The sequence below is a fragment of the Typopeltis vanoorti genome, chromosome 6 (genome assembly GCF_054136105.1).
Source record: "Typopeltis vanoorti isolate ZY-2024b chromosome 6, IOZ_Tvanoo_1.0, whole genome shotgun sequence".
NCBI lineage: Eukaryota > Metazoa > Arthropoda > Arachnida > Uropygi > Thelyphonidae > Typopeltis > Typopeltis vanoorti.
Window position 1 is genome coordinate 67,437,291 of NC_143554.1, and position 23,850 is coordinate 67,461,140.

At 35.1% G+C, this 23,850-nt stretch overlaps 1 protein-coding gene across 5 annotated transcripts in view; it reads right to left on the reverse strand.

The window, feature by feature from the left end:
* Positions 1-23,850, reverse strand: part of LOC150105509 (transformer-2 protein homolog beta-like) — a 125,614-nt gene that overhangs the window by 58,513 nt on the left and 43,251 nt on the right. For 2 of the 5 annotated variants that reach the window (XM_090394226.1, XM_090394228.1), the window contains exons 7-9: positions 8,946-9,061; positions 3,509-3,594; positions 2,732-2,979 (exon numbers count right to left, since the gene is read on the reverse strand). In XM_090394226.1, coding sequence (XP_090250352.1) covers positions 2,975-2,979; positions 3,509-3,594; positions 8,946-9,061 — 207 coding nt within the window. In that variant the 3' untranslated portion in view covers positions 2,732-2,974. Of the gene's footprint in view, positions 1-2,731; positions 2,980-3,109; positions 3,595-8,945; positions 9,062-23,850 lie in introns of those variants that run through there. The other 3 variants (XM_090394225.1, XM_090394223.1, XM_090394224.1) reach the window with 2 other exon arrangements.

The following is a 23,850-nucleotide window of genomic DNA, read 5'->3' on the forward strand; positions in this document are numbered from 1 at the left end:
AATTGTTTTAATTATCAGTTTCACATGCTCTGAAATAATCATGTTATTCACATAATGTAATAATGGATTATTATCTTGTTATCAGATCACATTCACAAATAACCAGTAACAAATCCTCCAGTAGTTACTGCTACATCAAGCCCTTTAACTTAATATAAAATATTAAATTTCCACAGGACAAAACAGTTTAACAAAATGATTAACATATTGGCAAAACAACTTTTCTTCGGTGAACCATCAGTCACTTTATGTTCTAAAATGATAGAATGCCATCCTCACCCAAGAAGACAAATGTTTGCTAAGTGAACTTCTCAATCTCACCCTATCATGTTTGTGAAATTAACTATTCTGGCAAGCTTAATGTATTTTAAATTTGATTCCCTTCCCCCTCACAAAGGACAATGACTACTGAGTAGAAATCAAAGTCAATATTGTAAAATATGATGGATCATTTCAGCCAGAAATGGTCTAAACACCAGCATAATTAAACCAAGCATAAATACTATTCTTGCACACTTTTTCTATTGACTTACACTACAGGTGAAACCAGCAGCAAAAGATTCGTTTTACATAAGTTCATTAAATTCTGTTATCTGTTCTTGATGCATAAACTTTATGAGCAGATGATTTCATGCTAGCATTTCTTTCATTCCTATTTTATTTAAACTTAGAAAAACTGTTCAATGTGAAATGCTAACTGGATCAACTACTCAGAGAGAAAAATATTATGTACTATGGTCACTCAACTAAGTTACTAAAATATTCAAATTTTTAGTTATCAGAATAAAACAAAAGAGTATTATTTCTATATAATATTTAATTACATTCATTGAATATGGTTTCTTTCTTATTTCCTACTAAATGTGAGACATTTATAGATTTTTGCAAAAATTTTTCGTGCTTAGACTGCTTTTAACTGCAATGACCAAGCCCCACAAATTTTCCCTCCCACTTTCATGTAACTGTTTTACTGTATAAAAGTGGATACCAATGCATGCTAACCATTTGTTTTACCAGTTATTTCCCCCCATTTCTATGAATATACTGGCCCTGCATGAAAAGGTAATGCGAAAATATATAAACATTAAAAAAATAAAAAACAAGTTTCTGAAATGACGCTCCAGCTTTAAATCACACATACACAAGTGGCATACATCACCTCAATTCAGAATTGGAAAATTTTGGCAAACCAAGATAAGGAAAATAATGTGCACTGGCATCATCAATATTTGAATTCTGCAGGGACCAAACAAGTTTTCAGTAATGCTCACATCTCTTCAGTTCAACAGAAATGCAATTGATGCCCTTCTACTTATTTTTCACCAAAAATGAAAGTGAATCTTGTAAGCAAATGTGCTTTACAAAACATCTCCTTCCAAGGCCTTACTGATGATTGCTGACTTCACCTAGGAACATGAAGTCAATGTTCTTTAGTGATGTGAATGCAAGATGGCTGCATATGAATTCTGTAGAAATTTTACTTTTTAACCATTTTTTATGTTAATAATTCAAAGTGCAATGTTTTCAAAAAGAGGTGGCAGATTTTTCTAATGACATATTGATAAACATAGCTAATGCATTTTGGAATTCTGTACTTTTAAACAATGCATTTTATGCAGTGTTCAGTCATTTGAAACTTGTGAACTATACAAACCCCTTTTAATGTAATATATTATAAATGCTACACCATTTAATTCAGTACCACTTATTTACCATTAAGAAAAAACATTCTTCCAGAAAAATAAGTCATGAATTCTTCCATGTATTTCAATAAATACAATTAAAACAGGAGCATTCGTTTGCAAAAGCAAATGTTGAATGTGTTTAACATTTAATTAACAACTTTTTTAATATACAATTTGATATTTGACAAACATTTTATAAAATAATGGTAATTATGTATCATCCCTGCGAAAATTCATTATCAGCAAGCACTATATACAAAAATTCAGCTATCATTTTTAATGATTAAATTATTAAACCAAAAAAAAAAAAAAAAAAACCATTTTGCATCTCTTTCAACCTCATATCTTTAAAGTTAGATCTCATGCAGGTTAATTATGGGTTTTTATCGAGGAAGGGACTCAAGAGACCCAAAAATTTTAATTTGGCAAGTATCAGGCCATGGCATCTGATATATTGTTATTTCAATTATGTTAAATAATGTGGTATTGCATTAATAAATGTGACAATGTATTAGGTAAGAAACAGAACTACAATTGTGACAAGTGTTAGAATCTTTCAGAAGATAAACAGCAATAATAATGCAAAATTGCAACAATTTCCGAATAAGATAAATGTTGTAGTTGCCTTTCTGCAAATCAAGGAATTAATTTAATCATGAAAGAAAAAATGATTTCTTGCAACGGGTGAAGTGATGACCTCAGCTGTCATGCAGCCTTTCACCTTGAATTCAAGTATAACATATTAAAACATCTGAGCAAGAAATGATTTTGGTTGTGAAGAAAAAAAAATTTTTTCCCACCACATCAATAAAATCAGTCTGAGCACGGTGCGTTAAAAAACTCAAGTATATCTAATGCCTATCCAAAGTTATACTTATTCTGAAACAACCTTAAAAAAAAAAAACGCATTTTAAACATTAAAGTATAGAAATATAATATTTTGATTTCTTAGATTTATCTCATCATGAAACTATTCCTAAGCCAAATAACCTTTCCCTGCAAATTATGTGTAAAGCATCGTTAATGATTACATGATGTTTGCTTACCTAAAACAAACATCATTTATTGTTTCCTGAACTTCCTTTCTTCAGGATGGTGAAATGCCCCTTCTCTTATTCCACACATGAATAGAGTGATCTTCACCCACTTCCCCCTAAACTGAAAAACTTCTTCACTTCAACACTAGCACTTCATTTTCTTCAATTTTGTGCCCAGTTCACTTGCTGGGACTTGCTTATCTTCAAAAGGTATTTTACTCTTCATACCTCTTCACCTTTTATTTCTTTCTTCTACCCTTTGGAAGCCAAATAAAATTACTATTAGTTTATGAAACTTTAAATAACTATAAAGTTTAAACAAATGTAAGTTAAGAGTTTGATAAGTGGAGAATGTCAGGTGTTAAAAAGTAAATATGTAGACACAAATTGGGTTGGCTTTTCTTTTATTTAAAGTAACATAAAAACATTATTTACAGTGTGCAAAGACATACTTATTACATGTATTATTATTACTATTATCACTGTAACATATACTGGATTAAAGGAAATTATATCTACCTGCATGTGCCATTAAATTTATATAAATATAAGCCCAACAAAAAGTTCCAGCTAGATATAACCATACAGCTTATATGTATTTATATATACAGCATTTTCTCTACTCAAAATTTAAACACAGAACTGCATACACAGTTGGGGAAAGCAGAGGGGGGGAGGAGAGAGAGAGAATGAGAAAAAAAAATACATGCAGCTGCATTTATGAATACTTAGTCACAGCTGAATAACTGCATCTGTCATTTGAAGATCAGTAGTACCCATACTTACGGGGTGAGTAGGAACGGGAACGTGATCTGGAATATCTTCTATAATAAGGAGATGGCGAACGATTTCTGTAACCACTACTTTTGGGACTAGAAAAACAAAAGTAATAGAAAAGTGTGAGCAGCATAATTAAGACAAAAGACTAATAGAGAATTTTTTTTGCACAAAAATAAGAAAAGTAATCAGAAAATTAAGTTCTTAAAGTAGTCATACATGGCATGTGTTTTAATGACAGAATGAATACCAACTAGCCAGTACTGCACTGAGGTTCAATCTTACAATCTTTAATTTGGAAAACTAAGCTCTTAAGTAAGCATATTAAATGTTCTGTGAATACTACTTTGTTAGTACAAATCTTTGATGTAATGAGATGATCAGCAGCTGTACACCAGGATTAGTATCAGACTGCAGTTATTATTATGTGACACCTCTAGGGAGTCCATTATTATTATGCGACACCTCTAGGGCACCTACTCCACAATTCTTGGTCTTCACCACTCAAATCCACACCAACGCCATCTACCACCCATCACTATTATTTCCACAGATAATCACAAGCATCCATGCCCAGAGCGGGATTTAAACCTGCAGCAAATATACGGATATATAGTGATATGGAAATCTCCTCCCTGATTTGGGAGGGGTTGAAGAGCTAAGGAGGTTAAGACCAAGTTCCCCAAAAGTTCAATGTTAAGGCCATTCTTTATTATATTCATACATGATTTAGATTCAATTATTAGTAAAATTATGCCTTTCTGATGTAAACCTGAGTGGTTGACAATGCAACAGGGTTTCAAGTATAATGCAATTCAAATCAGAAGGCGATGGAGATGAATTGGAGGCAATGGAATCCATTGGAGATGAATTAGCAGGCTTTTTGGAAAATTCGATTGGAAATTTAAATATAAAGATTATTGAATTTATGATTTATATATAGGAGAAATTAAGTTACACTATAACAAGATCATCTAAGTTAATCAATGATAGTTCAAGTTTTTCTCAATTTTAATTTAGTATTTAGTGTATGGAAAAACTTCCACAAGTTATGAATCAGATAAGTGAAATTTATAATTCATTTAAAAAAAAATATCAGAAACAGCAAATTTGAAAAATAATTCCATATTTTCCACATTCCTGACCATTTTTTTACATTTTTATTCCAGGTGTTCATGATAAATTTCTAATAGCAGCAGACATATAAATATCATTTATTTAGGAATATATAAATGAACAAAGTCAAGCAACTGATTTTCATGGGTTTAATGCCATCCTTTGTTTATAACATAATCCATATAAATGCATGACAATAATACAGACCATAGGTTTGAACAACTTCCATATGAGCTGGCCTGAATCCAGCACCACAATTCTTAGGTATGTTCTAAAGTAACTATACCTCATCCTTATCTTGAATATTCAGTAAAGATATTCAAGATAAGGATGAGGTATGGCTACTTTAAAGCATAAAATAAATTCTCATTCAGTTTCATTATTATTTTTTTTTATACATACATGCAGAGAAATCTAATCTGATCCCAAACATTTCACTTTTCAATTCTCTGGTGAAAAGCAGGAAATGAATACCACAGCCATACAGCAATGAATGGGATAATATGGAGAATCGAGTAGCTATGTATATGGGAACACCTAGAACAAAAATGATATTAAAGCAAAAGATAACCAAAAGAAAAAACATGAAATTCGAAGACAGAGGTGCAGGCTGAGATTCAAACTTTGTGGGACTGTGCCCCAGCATATCCAACACTTGCCAGATGGGTGGCTAAGTTTGAAACTGGGCATCCTGAGACAACAGACCTTCCAGATGACCTTCCACAGCAATCACACCTAAAAACATCGATGCAGCACATGCCATGATAATTGACGCTGGACAAATACCAGCCAATAACATTGCAAAGACTCTGGGCATATCCAGGAACAAGTTTGGGTCATTATCCGCCAACATCTGGACATGCAGATTCTTTCAACGAAGTGGGTTCCCCAAATGTTTGAATGCTGACCAAAAGATATAACATGTCCTGTAATCTCAAAATGCTTTTGGGTCATTTTGAAAAATCAGGTGCAAAATTTTTGGCTCTTATTGAGACTTGAAATACCACTTCATTACAATGACCCAGAAACCAAATAACAGCCAAAGAAGTGGAGACAAAAAGGTTCTTGCCATTGTCTTTTGGGATATGGATGGTATAATACCAAGTACCTCAAAAAAAAAAAAAAAAAAAAAAGTGAAACTGTTACATTAAATGGCTCTGTTACATTAAAAGGAAAAATGCCACAGAAAACTGAGCAGAGGTGTATTGTTGTTGCAAGACAATGCACCTGCTCACAAAACTGAACAGACAATACACAACTTGGACTTCCACTGTCTGTCTCACTCATCCTATTTGCCAGACCTGGCTACTTCCTATTCCCAAATTTAAAGAAACACTTGGAAGGAACAAAATTTACTACAGATTATGAAGTTATATCTACAGCTGAGGACTGATTTGTGGGAACTCCAACCCCCCCCCCCCCCCCCGAGGATTGCAAGTGATGACGATGTGGTGTTGTAGCAAGTGTATAACACTTTGTGAGGAATATGTAGAATAATGTGTAAGTTACATGATTCCACCTCAATTCCTTCATGGTAATTATCACAATTTTTTTTTCAGCATACTCCATACATGACAATGGTAAAAGTTAAGTAGTTACAAAACTCTAATCAGATATTGACCACTCATTACTCCAACATGAAGAATGTGCATAAATTCACATGAGAAGAGCATACAGAGGATATGAAATAAACCATTTGGTTTTGATCAAGATAAAAGGTAGTTCTTGAAATATAAAATATGTACAAAAATTTCTTAAAAGAATCGAAGTTCGTGTCAAAGGTTATTTATTTTATAAAGGGACACTACAGAGATAGCTATAATACACACTCAAGCTCAAACTTCACTGCTAGAATTCAAAGCAACACAGCAAAAGATGGTTTGATGTAAAATCATGTTTAACAAAGTGGAATCAATCCTAATAATCACAACTGGTGATAAACTCAGCACCTCACTTTATGCAGATATTACATATATCTGCTATGTATGTCAGCACAAACTGCAGGATTAAACTGCAGTAATATATTCATGAAAACTGGCAATATGATGGAAAATAACTATCCTGAATAGAGAACCAATAGAATAGTAAAAATATTTCAGCAATTTTAAAAATTTTTTTGCTAAAATATTGGAATAAAACAGAATATAAAAAACTGGAGTGCCAGCTGAATAAATTTAAAAGATTAAAAAACGATATAAAATATAGTTTAAATGTAAAATATTCAATAAATCAAGCCTATATGAACTTACAGATCAGTGGGTTTAGCAATAAAACACATGATTAACTAAATCAAAGTTACAAGAAAAATTATTAGTGTGAACTGATGGCATTAATGGGAGAATCATATTAAAAATAAAGATTTCAGAAAGGAACAAGATCTCTACTTAACATTTAGAAATGTATGATGATCTAACGTGGCTGAGGACAAAGACATGAAAGCTTAGCGAGGTTAGTATTCCATGCCAGGAAAATTCCTGCAAAATTGATGCATTTAGTGGACTTATATCCAATATCTGAAATAAGATATTTATAATTTTAGATATGCTGTTGCACTTTTGAGTGACAGTATCAAAATGATTGCTAGTTGATTAAGAAAATAAAATTCTGGATGCAGACCATTCCCTTTGAGGCTCAAAGATGTATAATTTTTTTGAGTTACTCATTTTGCAAGTCCTATATTAAAAAAGGAAACCTACCTAGAGCTTTTTTTGTACAGAAAAGTACTGCAATATGTAAAGTAGTGTAAAGAAATATCTGCAGAACAAGAAACTGATCTCATGAAGGACATTCTAAATCTCAAGTGTACAATATTGAAACATTTCAATATTGTATACTGAAATTTTCTCTACAAAATGTTCTAATTAAATAAGTCATCCCAAAGTTAAAGAATGACCTTTCTGCTGAAACCATGAAGTCAGATTAACTTTGCAATATTTATAGCAATGCTAAGGATTCTATCTAGTGTTGCCATAATTACACTATTACAACTTCCACTCACTTCTACGCTGCACACAGAATTGTGCCAGCCCAGTTCCATTAATGTCACTCCGCACAGCCAATATTTGCATATTTATCAGAAGGAAGAGTTTGCTAGCTGTATGGGTTAAATTGCAGTCGGGAGATTATAATAACTGCATAGCTGTGACAGCAGCAGCTCACAAGGTTGGAATGCAGTTATCTGTTATTTTCAACATGCTAAAAACACTTGGGGCCAGTAGGATGTCTGATACACAAACATTGGTCAGAGACATCTCCTGTATTAACGGTTATAGCAACACAGGAGATGTATCTGACCAAAGAACAGGTTGCCCATTAGGATGCAGTTTATGAGGACTGCAATCCTGTGAGATTGCAGAAAGAAAAGATGTTGCAAGACGAGCGTTTTGCAAAGAACAATGTCATTGTTCTTTGCAAAGACAGCAGTAAGCATACCACAAACAAGTGAGAAGATTTTCACCATTGTGGAGTCATCTGTCAAAACCATCAAGTATGTGCCTCGGAATAATTGCACAGCACCCAGGATTCAAATAGGTCATCTCCATGTCAGTAATGGTTTGGTTGGAGATTGGGAGAGTAGCTAGCAAAAAATGATATCCAAGAATAGCCAGCCTGAAGGTGGATTTGGAGTAAGCAGTGGCAGCATTTTCGTTGGATAATGTGAGTGCCACTATCATTATTTGGTCTAGACTTTGGGCATGCAAGAAAGCAAAAGGCACGTTTCGAACATCAATGCTGCTATATATACATGTTATGTGCTCAAAGATGTAAATGATTTACTAATAGATTAAAGGTTTCTGCGCTGTTCAAGTTGTAACAGTATTTATGGCTGTGTAGGTTTAAAGATTCAAATCACACCGTGACAAATCTATCTTTCAGTGGAAGATTGTTGCCAGTAGATGTATTTTCCTTCCTGGAAATACAAAGTTGCTTCAGTAAATCCACAGCTCATGCTTCATTAAAACTGACTGAATCCTAATCAAGACATAACTTATTTGTTTGCAGTACTACTCTGAAATTCTGTACTGTATCTGGCAATGAACCTTAGTATATTTCAGAACACGAATATAGACCTGAATAGACAACAGAACCTGAATGAGTTTGCAATTAATTTAAGTTTTACCAGAAACTTAGCTTCTTGATTATACTTGCAATTTCTCCACAAGTAGCTAATTCATCAGTGCTAAAGTCACAGTATCATCAGTGCTCTATGGGTGAGGGGCAATGAAAATTCAGCAAAAAATCAATAACGCATTGGTAAATGCATTTACGGGAGGACCATTTAACTTTATTAAACTATATTACCTAACAGAATGGTAAATAAAATACTTACTACGTTGGTTTTCCCATATAGATACCAGGTGTAGGAGTATGTGCACGCTGGGTAATAGAGTAATCAACTCTAATTTTGCGGCCATCAATTTCTAATCCACTACACCTCTCTTTAGCCTACATAAGTTATACAATAATATAAATTTTAGCTATCACTGAAATAATTCAAAATGAAAATTTATGAACTTAAAATATCATGACAATAAAAAAACCTCCAAATTCAATTAGAATATGTGTAGAAACAGTAATTTTCAACAAAGTTGATTTAGTTGGCTTGAAGCTGGACAGTGAAAGGTTGTGACTGAAACTTGCTCTAATTCTTACAATGCGTCAAGTTAGCTCACAAAAATAACTACAAGAGGTATAAATAGAACGCTCATGGGAAAATAATTAGGGCAAGTTTCAATAAGTGACAACCAAGTACTTTTAGATTGTAGATGCCCTGCACTAAATGCAATTACAAGAATATAAGGCAGTGTAAAATTCGATGTGTCATAATTTTTCCAAAATTTTATTGCATCGACTTTTACAGGAGTCACATCCAAAATTCACAAAAGGTAAACTTGTAAATTTTATATGTAAATAATACTAACTCTGTTTTTAAGCAACTGCAAGAAACCAGAGCAAAACCATCCATAGATACCTCGAGTCATGAACGAGTAAGTAACGAAGGAAAAAACAGAGAGGCAGCACCCCAATGTTATAACTGCAAGATGTTTGGGCACATTGCCAGGTATTGTTTTCGGAATAAAAGGAAATTTTTTGCAAATAAGCATTTCAAATCAAGTATGCTAGGTACTCACCATGATCCCACAAGCAGATTTAGGAAAATAAGAGAATTTCAGGAACAACACACTAAGCTCATGACTGTCATTCAAGGAAGAATTAAGGGAATACAGTGATGTTTTGTTAAATACTAGATCCCAAGTTTTGGTAATAACTGGATCGCTATTCAAAAGATTAAGGTCAAGAGTATCTAACTGTGTCACAAAACTAAAGAGACCTGTTAAGCTAAGTGGAATCGCAAATCCCACTATTTATGCTCCAAGAAAATTAAAGGTAAACATGTGGTTGCCTGATTTTGGTTTGAATGTCTTACCTGAGCTACTGATTCTCCCAGAGACCCTCGACGTGGGGCTCGAATAATACTGGGAACCGACTTCTTAATAAGTCATGGGTTCTCATGTAACTTCAGCACCCAGGAAGTTTCTTTGATGGGAATAAGGCAGGCTAAAGGAGATGCTCGGACATTTCGAACTGACAGAGCTAGTAAGGATAGAAGGATGCACAACCACAAATATAGATGTAATGAACAAGCTAAGGTGAGCGAAAATGTATACGCAAGGGAAGGAAATGATCCCTCAGTAATTAGAAACAGCCTATAAGATGATGTGGGAAAACCTTTTCACATATCAAGTGTGAAGGTGGCAGTAAGCCAAGAGGAAGACATGGAGCTTACAGAAAGTAAAGATAAAAGCACAATAGAAATAAACTTTATAGAGAAAGAGAAAGAGAAAGGGAGCAGCGACAGACGTCCTACATGTCCAAATCACGTGCAGTTACGTACCTTAACTAAACTGCAGAGAATTCAAAGGGCAAAAGGAAGTGATTGAAATGAGAGCAATAATTTTGAAGGAAACAGAGAGAGAGCACATGGTATAAAGTGAATAATAAATGCCCAAGGAGTAAGTTGAGCACCAACGCAGACAAATGTAATTCCCAACATCTATGGCACCAGAAAGAGCTGATGCATCTGACTGAGTGTTTTCTTAACTCACAAAAAGCCAATAAAACTGAGTATTGTCCACTCCAGAGAGAGAGAATAACACACAGCACAGAGCTAATGTAAATTTCATCTACATGCGCATCTAAAAAATTTTTTCGTGAAGGGGTGGGGGCATTTGTAAAATTCGATGCAGCGTCGTAATTTTTCCAAAATTTTTTTGCATCGACTTTTACAGGAGTCACATCCAAAATTCACAAAAAGTAAACTTGTAAATTTTATATGTAAATAATACTAACAGCCCATATAAATTAGCAAGATACTGTGTAAATAGAAGATATATGAATATGTAGTTCAAGGGAAAATGCCCTAGAAATCAGAAATATGTTAGAATTTATCAATGTAAGTAAATATCAAAGCCCATCTATAGAGACCCAGAGGAATTAAACATGCTAGAATAGAGTAAACAGATATCTTAAAATAGAAGTTCAGGGGCAATATTTTAGAATTCGGAAATGTATTTGATGTTATTACTTAGTATTGGGTGAAAAAGAAACCTATTGTAACCAAAGCAGTCTGATACCACCTTCAAGGTCAATAGCAAAAGAGGGCGGTATACATCAGCTGTTACGCTATGCTGTAAAAGGGATTAAACGTACACTTCAGGGAGATCTAGAAGGATAAGAGTTTGCACGTGAAAGGTACGGGGGTCTCAGACCTTAATTCAAAGTTTGTGCAGGAATATCTGGGGTCTAAAACCTTCGCGCAGGGTCCCGCGAGAAGAAGAAAAAAGGACTATCGAGCATCAACAGATTTGACACCAGGAGAAAAGGAGGGAGTCAATCCATGGACTACGTCAGATTCCGGATGAAGTCGTGGAGGGTAACCGGAGGCAAACCTTACAGAACAAATAGCAGGCCCAGGACGACAAAGCCTTGACTGTCAGACCTTGCGTCCGAGTGCCTACAACGCCGGAAGATTGCATTTCAGCGCCATGAGAAATTCCAGAGGAGAACAGGGTGTCCATGAAACGTCTAAAGTGATAAATCAAGCCCTAGCATAGAGGGGGATCCAGAATAAGTCTGTAAAGAAAATACAACTAAGTGCATTTTAACTATGGAGGAGTCATGTGAGTTGAATTTTGTTTTTTTTATTTATGATGTGAAGGACTGAATTTATAGAACTGCTATATACATTAGATTGAATACTTGCTCACACAGAGAAAATCTGTTTTAAAGTAATTGTAAGACATTAATGAAAATTTTAACTTATGTTGTATTGTAAAGAAATGGTTCAGAAGAACTGACAAGATTATAGAATTAAGAAATATAATGTTATGAGAAGTAATTTGCTTGAAGAATGTTATATTTTATGTGAAGGTTGGAATTCAAGATTATAATTAATCAAAGCATGGAAATTCCTAAACTGTAAATGGGCTGATAGTTAATAGTTATCTAATTTAATTGTTTAAAAATTTACGTCTTTGGCTTTTTTTGCATGCCTAAGAATTTGTCCTATATGATGTTTTTTTTTTTTTTTTTGTGCTTAGCTTAGAGAGAAAAGGAAAGTAGCATCCTTTTAGTGCATGCCTTGTATTACTGTTTTAGTATAAATAAACATGTTTGTTATATTTAAAAGGAGTGCCGTCTGATCTTTTTTGCAACTGCACTGTTTTCAAAAAAAAAAACACCTGATCCTGTGAGCAGGGTAGATTGGAATTTGGTATGAATTTTGAGTTAGGAGTTAGCCACGACTGTATATAATATAGAGGAGGAACTTTACTGGAAGTATAAATAATTTCTTATGCCATTCGGAGAACTTTAGTGGCACAGCTAGTAATAATTAAATAAATTTCTAGAGATCTCCGGAATAAGGAAAGAATACTGAAAGTAGAGAAGGGGAAATTAGATTAACTGAGTACATGAAAGGAAAAAGATAAGGTTAAAGTTTAATGAATAAAAATATAGAAGCCAAGAGTAAAGGAACCAATATTATACAACCACAAATAGAGAGGTTTAAATAAAGAAAACTCATATTACAATGGCACAGACAGTAAGATAGAAAAACCTCATAATATTACAGCAGGGTTCAAGAGGACCCATTAGTTTAGGCTTAGAAGAATGCGAAAGTGAAGGCTTATGACAAAACTTGGTATCCAAGTCAAGGGAGGAGATCTAATCTTGCATGGAGATGTATTAGCTAAGGTGTGAGTTGAAAAGTGATCTTTGAGTTCCTTTTTGATAGTACTGAAGTTAAGCATTGGTTATGGAGATCTTTAGAATAATGAGTACTATAAGGTTTGTCAAATGAAAAGAATGAAAAAAAGTGTTTAGTCATCAACAAAACTACGAATGGCATGTGATGCTAGTAAGAGGTCATTTATGAACAGTCAAATCTCAACACAGCAAATTCGCTTGCTATAACAAGATACACTGGAGTCCCAATGACAGTACCACAGAAGACTATTCTGAAAAAATAAAATAAAATGAAATTTTACTTCAGTGAACTACCCATATCTAGTCCCTATGAAATTAAAGTTTGCTATAGCAGGATTGCATAGAATAGCATGAACAAAATGAAGATGAAAAGAAGGCATACTACAGCAAAGATATGGAGTGAACAAACAGTAAAAACTGGCTATGCAATTACAAGGATTGAAATATGTGGTAGTTTGGTATTTTAAAAAAAAAAAATCTATGCCACACCTGGTCAAATATCCCAAAATATCAACAACTAGGTTATTGTTGGCAAGATCATCTGCTGCAGGTCAAAAACAGGAATTGACAAAGGTGAGGTGATCACTAAATGGCAGTCCTGCTGGAAGCTGGTTGCCTTACCTCCCTCATGTGAGATAGATTGGCTACAGACTTATGTTCGCGTCACAATAGATTCCGTATGAAATGGAAGTTTAAGTCAGCTGTTTAAATTTAAACGTGTATAAGGAGAGAGTGATGAATAGCATTTTAAGACACACTGTTTGGAAAGAAGTCAACACATATCCCCATGGATAAAGTGCACAGTGTCACGTAATAAGTCACAAATTTGTACAGTATAAATTTGAGGAATATGATGCAACCCAAATCAATGCAACTGTGTCCTGGTGAAATTTACATCATTGTTTAAAAAGATCAATCACATGTGTCAGTACCTACATCAATGTCTTATATGATACAAAACACTGTAGATGTTGTACATATTAGTAACACTAAGCATCAAAAGTGAAAATAATGTGAAAAATAAATTAATATTTATTTATAGGTATAACAATTCATATATTGATAATAAAGCAGCAGCAATATGATTGATTCATGATAGCCTAGCTTATACGCTAATGAATGAATTGTTACAAAAATTTTTTTATGGCACAGAGGTAGAGGGTTTTTTGTCCTTCAGAACAGGCAAAACCAGCCCTGTGAACACGCCTACTATAGTCAAAATTACCCCCCCCCCCAGCAGCAGGCCTGTTGGGTATTAAACGTCGCATCAAATGTAACGTGGACCCTGCATTGAAAGTGGGATAAACATGCAGAGGAATATGATTACAGTCACATTCATAATACAGTATAGCTGTGAGAAGGGAACTGACAGAATGTGAAATAGCTGTTGTGACAGGATGCCATATTGCAGGTCCATCTATTCAGCAAATTAAGACATTCCTTGTCAACAATCAGTGGAACCATAGTGAAATGGAAGTGCAGAGAAAGTTAACAAGTGCTACCTGCAGTGGATGACCCACTACAGTCACTCAATGTGACTGTATAATATGAAAAAAATACCATTTGTGAAACGATGCAAACGTGCATCGAGTGGAACACAAATCTCCACAAAAACAGCCAGAACCAAGGCTCGCAACATTGGTTTCAATGTGTTTGATTGGGTATTGTGGTCTTACCATTTAAACCAACATGCAGCAGCAGCAGCATCTTCAGTGATGCAAACAGAGTGAACAGTGGGACGTGGAAGCTTGGAAAGCTGCATTATGGAGTGACGATACATAACTCAAACTATGAAATTCGGAGGTGGCAGTGTGATAGTGCTATCTTTTCCAGTTTATCCGTGGATCTATGTGGTGCCGTGAACATTGATTGTGGGCAATGCAATGATTCCTACTTTGTGGTATTTCTATGGAACTGACCATTGTCTCTTTCAAGCAGGACAATCCATCATGTCCTAAGGCTGCTACTGTGGTTTCTGAACATAAATGTCATCACACTTGCTGGCTTCCACAGAGCCCTGATCTCTACCCCAATGAACATCTCCGGTGAGGTCAAGGGACGCCCACCCCACAGCAATCCAGAACCTCATTACATGGTTATAAGAAGAATCATCCGAAATTCCCACTGATTGCTACCTAACAGTTATGGAAAGTATGCCCTGTAGGATTGCTACAGTTATTACAACAAAAGGTGGTTACACATCTTATTAAAGTGGGTGCCATGGCTGTTAATTGTCACAATATGGTGTTCATTGACTCCTTTCCAGCCAGTAATTTAGCTACCCAAGCAGTTCACCTTATAAAAGAAAGATCCATTAAATATAAAAATTGAGGATATTCAACTCGACTGTTTTATACAAATATTATAATCCAAAATAACTCTTTAGCCACCAGAATATTTTGCCACCTTCCTGATATTTATTTTCTATGATCTCACCAGTTTTCCCAGAACTTTCGTTTAGCTATTTTTATACAGTGCTTTACTTTGTCAGATTTTTCTGTTAGTTCCATTTCTTTTCAACTGATACTTCTTACACTGACAGTAGTAATCTTGAAGTCTGTTGAGTTGGGACGTGTTCTGCGACTTGTTCCAGTAGATGACTTTTTTCTGTTCACCTTAGTTTTCCAGATCTCATCAACGTCATCATCATATTATTCCTGATATGTACCCTCAAGGGGTGTACAGGATATGATAATACTGCATGAAAAATTTACATCATTACTAATTTCCTATCTACAATTTTCCTCCAAATCAGTCTGTTAAATGTCAAGACTCCAATATTATCAGTTCTTATATTTCTGTCTTCTAAGGCACTTTTTACTGTATCAATCCACCTATACCTTAATCTTCCATTGGGTCTTTTTGCTGCCAACCAGGCAAAGAACACTTGTTTTGCTAATCTTTCCTCTCCCATTCTGCTTAAGTAACCATACCACCTGAGATTAGCTCTGCTAACACATTCCTGGATGATGACAATATCAAGTACTTTTCTAATATCCTCATTTTTAATATATTGCCATTGATGCCACTCTCATATCTGCAGTCTCCAGTCTTTGGTCAAGTGTTTTACTTCTAACCGAGCTCTCAGATCCATAAGTTAAAATTGGTTTAAACACTGTCTTGTATACAGCTAATTTCTCTCTTATTCCATATAAATTTATTCAGTTGACTTCCTACCATTTGTAGATTCTGTTGTCTATTTCCATATTAGGTTACAAGATATATATGTTTTAGGAATCTGTATACAAAGTGATGGTACAACATGACAAAATTTCATGCTGGCTCGGGCATCGCCGGGTTAAACAAGGCCTCCATTGTTTTCACCAGGGAACCAGGGCGAACAGCGAAAAGTCAGCTACTGGAATAAATCTGAAAACAAACCCGAACTCAACATCACCAGAGTTAAAGATCGGTACTATCAACATAAGAAGCCTGAATGGCAAAGAAATGGAGCTAGCGGAGGAATTGGATGTGTACCAGATCGACATAATAGGGGTGACTGAAACAAAAAAGACAAACCGGGAAGATCTTTCTGTGTAATAAATACAAAATGTTATATTCAGGCAATGACAATCAAGGAAAAGAAGGAGTAGCCATAGTATTCAACACAAAATACAAGGCTAATCTTCTTAAATGGCAGGCAGTGTCAAGTAGAGTGATTTGGGCAAATATCAGGTCCCAGAGAAGGTGAGACCTTCTGTGGGAACATAGGCACAATGAGACTTATTTGTGCCTATGGTCCCACAGAAGGTTCTACTAAGGTAGAATTGGAGGAATTTTTTGAGGCTCTAGAGGCAAGCTACTGTCACAATGAAAAAGGAAAGGTTTGTCATTGTTGGGGATTTAAATAGCAGAATAGGAAGTGATTGTCAGACATACAAACATGTTTTGGGAAAATTTGGAGAAAACAGCAAAGCTAATAATAATGGCAAATAGCTGTTGGATTTCTGCTCAGGACATGGACTGGTTATTACTAACACCATGTTCCAACATAAAAATGTGCACAAATTCACATGGAGAGAAGAGGCAAGGAATAACAAGTCTCACTGTTGATAGTGATGTTTTCTCCCTGGTGCAGGACACCAGAGTATACAGAGGATTTGAAATTGGAAGTGATCATTATTTAGTCTTGAGCAGGATAAAATTGAATTTCATATCGAAAACAATGAAATGTAAGGAAGTTTTAAAGCGAATAAAAGTTGAGCAGCTCTCAGATGTAAACTGCAGACTAAAATACACAAAGATTATTGAAGGAAAAATGAAAGAGTTTGAGAACAGGAACCAAACCTTGGAGATTCAGTGGCAAGCCTTGAAGAAAACCCCCGATTGATTCAGCTAGAGAGGCATAGAAAATTTAGAACTCCATGGTGGACACAGGAAGTTAAAGAGGCAGTGAAGGAAAAGAAGAAAGCATATAAAAGTTCCAGGCAAATAAGTCAGCTTGTGCTCTTAGAGAATACAGAGACAAATGTAAGAAAGCTAAACAGTATGTAAAACAAGCTAAACAAAAGTCATGGGAAGACTTTGGCAAGAACATAGAAAATAAATATCAGGAAGGTGGCAAAATATTCTGGAGGTTGTTGAAGAAGCTTAGGAATGGAGGAAAGAGTGCTGTAAAAGGATTTAGAAATGATAAAGGTGACATCAAAACAGGAGAAAAAGATATACTTGAAGTATACAGTAATTACTTTGAAAATTTGCTAAATGAAACAAGCAGTGATGACAGCACAGTGATAAAAAACACTGACCAGGCATGCAGTCAGAAATACATATCCATACTTGAAGTAGAAAAAGCCATCAAAGGCTTCAAATATGGAAAGGCAGTAGGAGTAGATGATATTCGACAGAAATGCTGAAGTATGGTGATATAAAAGTCTTACAGTGGCTGCACTGCATAGTTCAGAATGCCTGGACAGAGGGAAGAATTACCAATGATTGGAGTAGAGCTCTCATAGTACCCATATATAAAATGGGAAATAAAACTGAATGTGAGAATTACAGAGGTATATCCCTATTGAGTGTTCCTGGCAAGATCTATGCAAGTATACTTGAGAAACGGTTGAGAAGAATTGTGGAAGAAAAGCTTGGTGAAGAACAAGCTGAATTCAGGCCAAATAGAGGTTGTCAGGATCAGATCTTCACTTTACGACAAATAGTCGAGAAAGCATGGTAAAAAACACTGACCAGGCATGCAGTCAGGAATACATATCCATACTTGAAGTAGAAAAAGCCATCAAAGGCTTGAAATGTGCAAAGGCAGCAGGAGTAGATGATATTCGACCAGAAATGCTGAAGTATGGTGGTATAAGAGTCTTACAGTGGCTGCACTGCATAGTTCAGAAAGCCTGGACAGAGGGACGAATTCCCGATGCTTGGAGTAGAGCTCTCATAGTACCCATATATAAAAAGGGAAATAAAACTGAATGTGAGAATTACAGAGGTATTTCCCTTCTGAGCATTCCTGGCAGGATCTAGGCAAGTATACTTGAGAAACGTTTGAGAAGAATTGTGGAAGAAAAGCTTGGTGAAGAACAAGCTGGATTCAGGCCAAATAGAGGCTGTCAGGATCAGATCTTCACTTTACAACAAATAGTGGAGAAATCATGGGAATATAACAAAGATCTGTATTTAAGTTTTGTCGATTTGGAAAAGGCATTTGACAAGGTGCCTAGAGAGAAGCTATTCAATGTGTTACAATTATATGGTGTAAATGGAGCATTACATCAAGCAATACTTAGTCTGCATTTGATTTGTAAGTCAGCAATTAGAATTGAAGTACAGGAAGATGGTTTAAAGTTAAATCTGGTGTGAGACAAGGATGTACATTATCCCCTCTGTTATTAATTATCTATATGGATCACATTATGAAGGAAAGTGATATTAAACCTGATATCAAAATTGGAGATGTTAATGTTAGCTCTTTGCTTTATGCAGACAATGTTATACTTCTAAATAAATCTGCTACTAGTCTGCAAGATTCTCTGACTAAGATGGATAACTGTTGTAATAGATATGGTATGAAGGACAGCAATAAAAAGACTAAGCAATGAAAATAGGAGGACTCGTTGAAAATGTCAACTGTGTTGTGAATGGAGAACCTGTGGAACAAGTAAAACTTTTCAGCTACTTAGGCACGATTTTTACTGAAGATGGTAAATTAAATAAGGAAATAGACAACAGAATCAAGAAAGCTGGTATGGTAGGAAGTCAATTGAATAAATTCATATGGAATAAGAGAGAAATTAGTCAGAACTCGAAATTAGCTGTATACAAGCCAGTTTTAACTTATGGATCTGAGAGCTGGGTCAGAAGTAAAACACTTGACCAAAGACTAGAGACTGCAGATATGAGAGTCCTGAAAAAGATTAGAGGCGTGAACAGATGGCATCAATGGCAATATCATATTAAAAATGAGAATATTAGGAAAGAACTTGATATTGTCAGCATCGAGGAATGTGTTAGCAGAGTGCAGTAACATTAGAACATTAGTAAATAAAACAGAATGGGCAATGAAATATTAGCAAAACAAATGTTCTCTGCCAAATTCGCAGGAAAACGACCCAGAGGAAGACCAAGATATAGGTGGATTGATACGGTACAAAGTGCCTTAGACGATAGAAATATAAGATTTGATAATGTTGGAGTCTTGACAAGTAACAGACTGATTTGGAATAAAATTGTAGATAGGAAGTTAGTAATGATGTAAATTTTTCATGTAGTACTATCATATCCTGTACACCCCCTTGAGGGTACATGGCAGGAATATGATGATGATCTTCACTAAAAATTGAGCCTAAGAAGCTGAAATTTTTTTACTTGTTCTATAAGTTCTCCATTCACAGCGCAGTTAATATTTTCAATGTTTCTGCCTATTTTCATTGTCTTTGTCTTTTTAATGCTGACCTTCATACCATTTCTATTACAACAGTTATTCAATTTAGTGAGGGAATCTTGCAGACTTCTCGCAGATTTATTTAGTATAACATCATCTGCATAAAGCAAAGAGCTGAAATTAAAACCTCCTTCATAATGTGATCCATATAGATAATGAATAACAGAGGGGATAATGTACATCCTTGTCTGACACCAGATTTAACATTAAACCATCTTCCTGTACTTCCTTCAATTCTAACTGCTGACTTACAACTCAAATAAAGATTAAGTATTGCTTGATATAATGCCCCCATTGACACCATATAACTGTAACGTATTGAATAGCTTCTCTCTTGGCACCTTGACATATGCCTTTTCCAGATCTATAAAGCTTAAATAGATCTTTATGACCTTTTTCTTGACCACTAGTATTAATAAATTGAAGAGTTAATTCTGTGTGTTAGTCAAGTAAATAATAGTTTAATATCCAACATGTTTCACTGACTAATATCTGCCAGCATTTTCAAGGATACACTGGTAAGCAATGGAAAGTAACAAAAACTAGAAAACTAACCGACAATTCTAAATCTTATATAAAGTTATCACTGTGCATGATACAATATGCGTGTTGCAAGTACAACGTTTTATTTGTTGAGATATTTATTGTAATTTTCACGAAAGTTCAGTTCTTTTTGGTTAAATGATCTGATTAGAGTTTTCCATATATCTGGTAGGATTAGGCCTTGATTCTTATTAAGTTACCTGTTGAACGGGCAACTGTAGCACCTTCTTTGAATGTTCTGGAATGGTAGTTCTCTTCTATGTAGAGCATATGACTCATATCCCATTCAATATTATGGTCGGTAGAGGCGAAGTGGGAAGAAAGGCCTGATATATCTTGTCTGTTATTTATTACATAGCCTATGTGTTCTTTCTTTCTTGTTTGAAAACTTCTAGATGTCTGTCTGATGTAATTGATACTGCATGAACAGGGTATGCTGTAAACTCCAGAGTATTTGTAGAAATGATGGCTATCTTTCGGAGGATCTTATAAACTTTTGAATGGTCCCAATAGGTTTGAAGGTTACTCAGTGATAACTTTATATAAGTTTTAGAATTGTCAGTTAGTTTCCTAGTTTTTGTTACTTTCCATTGCTTACCAGTATCCTTGAAAATGCTGACAGATATTAGTAAGTGAAACATGTCAGATATTAAACTATTATTTACTTGACTAACATACACAATTAAGTCTTTAATTTATTTAATAGAGATCTTTGTTATATCCCCACAATTTCTCAACTATTTGTCGTAAAGTGAAGATCTGATCCTGACAGCCTCTATTTTGCCTGAATCCAGCTTGTTCTTCACCAAGCTTCTCTTCCACAATCGTCCTCAACCGTTTCTCAAATATACTTGCATATATCTTACCAGTAACACTCAGTAATAAAATGCCTCTGTAATTCTCACGTTCAGTTTTATTTCTCTTTTTATATATGCGAACTCTTCTCCGATCATCTGGAATTCGTCCCTCTGTCCAGGCCTTCTGAACTATGCAGTGCAGCCACTGTATGACTTATACCTGCATATTTGAGCATTTCTGGTTGAATATCACCTACACCTGCTGCCTTTCCACACTTCAGGCTTTTGATGGCTTTTTCTACTTCAAGTATGAATATGTATTCCTGACTGCATACGTGGTCAGTGTTTTTTTACCACTGTACTGTCATCACTGCTTGTTTCACTTAGCAGTTTTTCAAAGTAATTACTCCATACTTCAAGTATATCTTTTTCTCCTGTTTTGATGTCACCTTTATCACCTCTAATTCCTTTTACAGAACTCTTTCCTCCATTTCTGAGCTTCTTCAACAACTTCCAGAATATCTTGCCACCTTCTTGATATTTATTTTCTATGTTCTTTCCAAAGTCTTCCCATGACTTTTGTTTAGCTAGTTTTAAAGTGTTTAGCTTTCTTACATTTGTCTTTGTATTCTCTAAGAGCACAAGCTGACTTATTTCCTAGGAACTTTTGATATGCTTTCTTCTTTTTCTTCACTGCCTATTTAGCTTCCTGTGTCCACCGTGGAGTTCTGATTTTTCTATCCTTGCAGACAACCTGACCACATGCCTCTCTGGCTGAATCAATCAGTGTTTTCTTCAAGGTTTGTCACTGAATTTCCAAGATTTGGTTCCTGTTCTCACTTTTCATTTTTTCTTAAATAATATTTGTGTATTTTAGTCTACAGTTCACATCTGAGAACTGCTTAACTTTTATTCTCTTTAAAACTTTCTTACATGTTCTTTTCAATATGAAATTCAATTTTACCCTGCTCAAGACTAAATAGTGATCACTTCCAATTTCAAATCCTCTGTACATTGGTGTCCAGCACCAGGGAGAAAACATCACTATCAACAATAACAGTCAATGAGACTTTTCTTATTCCTTGCTTCTTCTCTCCATGTGAGTTTGTGCACATTTTTATGTTGGAACATGGTGTTAGCAATAACCAGTCCATGTCCTCAGCAGAAATCCAACAGGTATTTGCCATTATTATTAGCTTTGCTCTTTTCTCCAAATTTTCCCAAAATATTTTTGTATGTCTGACAATCATTTCCTACTCTGCTATTTAGATCCCCAACAAGGACCATCTTTTCCCTTTTCATTGTGTCAGTTGCTTTCTCTAAAGCCTCAAAAAATTCCTCCACTTCTACCTTAGTAAAGCCTTCTGTGGGACCATAGGCACAAATAAGTCTCATTGTCCAGTTCCCCATTCTGATATTTGCCCACATCCCTCTACTTGAGATTGCCTGCCATTCAAGGAGTAGCCACAGTATTCAACATTTAGTGTTAAATAATGTGGCTACTCCTTTTTCTTGATTGTCATTGCTTGAATATAACATTTTGTATTTATTGCTCAGAAAGATCTCACCAGTTTTTGACTTTTTTGTTTCAGTCACTCCTATTATGTTGATCTGGTACTTATCCAATTCCTCAGCCAGCTCCATTTATTTGCCATTCAGGCTTCTTATGTTGATAGTACCAATCTTGAACGCCGGTAATGTTTTCCAGATCTACAAAACTTAAATATAAATCCTTGTCATATTGTGAAGATTTCTGAATTAGTTGCCTTAAAGAAAAAAATCTGATCCTGACAAACCATTTGGCCTGAATCCAACTTGTTCTTCACCACGCTTTCCTTCTGCTCTTCTTAGCCCATTTCTCAAGTATACTTGCATAAATCTTACCAGGAACACTCATTAGGGAAATACCTTTAATTCTCACATTGTTTTATTTCCCTTTTTACTGATGGATACTATGAAAGCTCTATTCGAATAATCTAGAATTCGACCCTTTAAACAGACCTTCTGAATTATGCGGTGCAGCCACTTTTATACCTCCATACCCAAGCGCTTCTGGTCGTGTATGATCTACACCATATTTCAGGTTATTAATGGCTTTCTACACTGTGCTGTCACTGCTTATCCATCTAGCAATCTTCTGAAATAATTACTCCATGTATCAAGGATATCTTTATCTCCAATTTTCATGTCACATTTTTCACCTGATTCCTTTCACGGTACTTTTTTGTCAATTTCTAAGATTTTTCAATGCCCCCCCCCCCAGAATATTTTGCCTGATATTTATTTTCTGTCCTCACTAAGTCTTCTCATGACTTTTGATTAGCTAGTTTTACACACTACTTCACTTTCTTACACTTGTCCATGCATTGTCTAAGAGCACAAGTTGACTTAGTTGTGAGGAACTTGATATGCCTTCTTTTTTTCCATTACTGCCTTAACTTACTGCATCCGCCAGAGAGGTCTAATGGTGAGACAATGATAATTTAGGAAAGCCTTCAGGTTTTGTGGGAAAAATTTGTAAAAGAAATAGTTATGATAAAAAATGTGCTAAATCTATAGCAACTATTCATTTATATATTGGAATAGTAATATGCTTAGTTCAATCTTCAGATACCTAAGTGTGGCATCTTTCTTAAGATGCCACACTTAGGAAAGCAGTCAGAAAGTCAGGGGGTACAGCTGACTCACTATAGCAAACTTACACAGACGGCAGGAATATCTTTATTTTCCTTTGG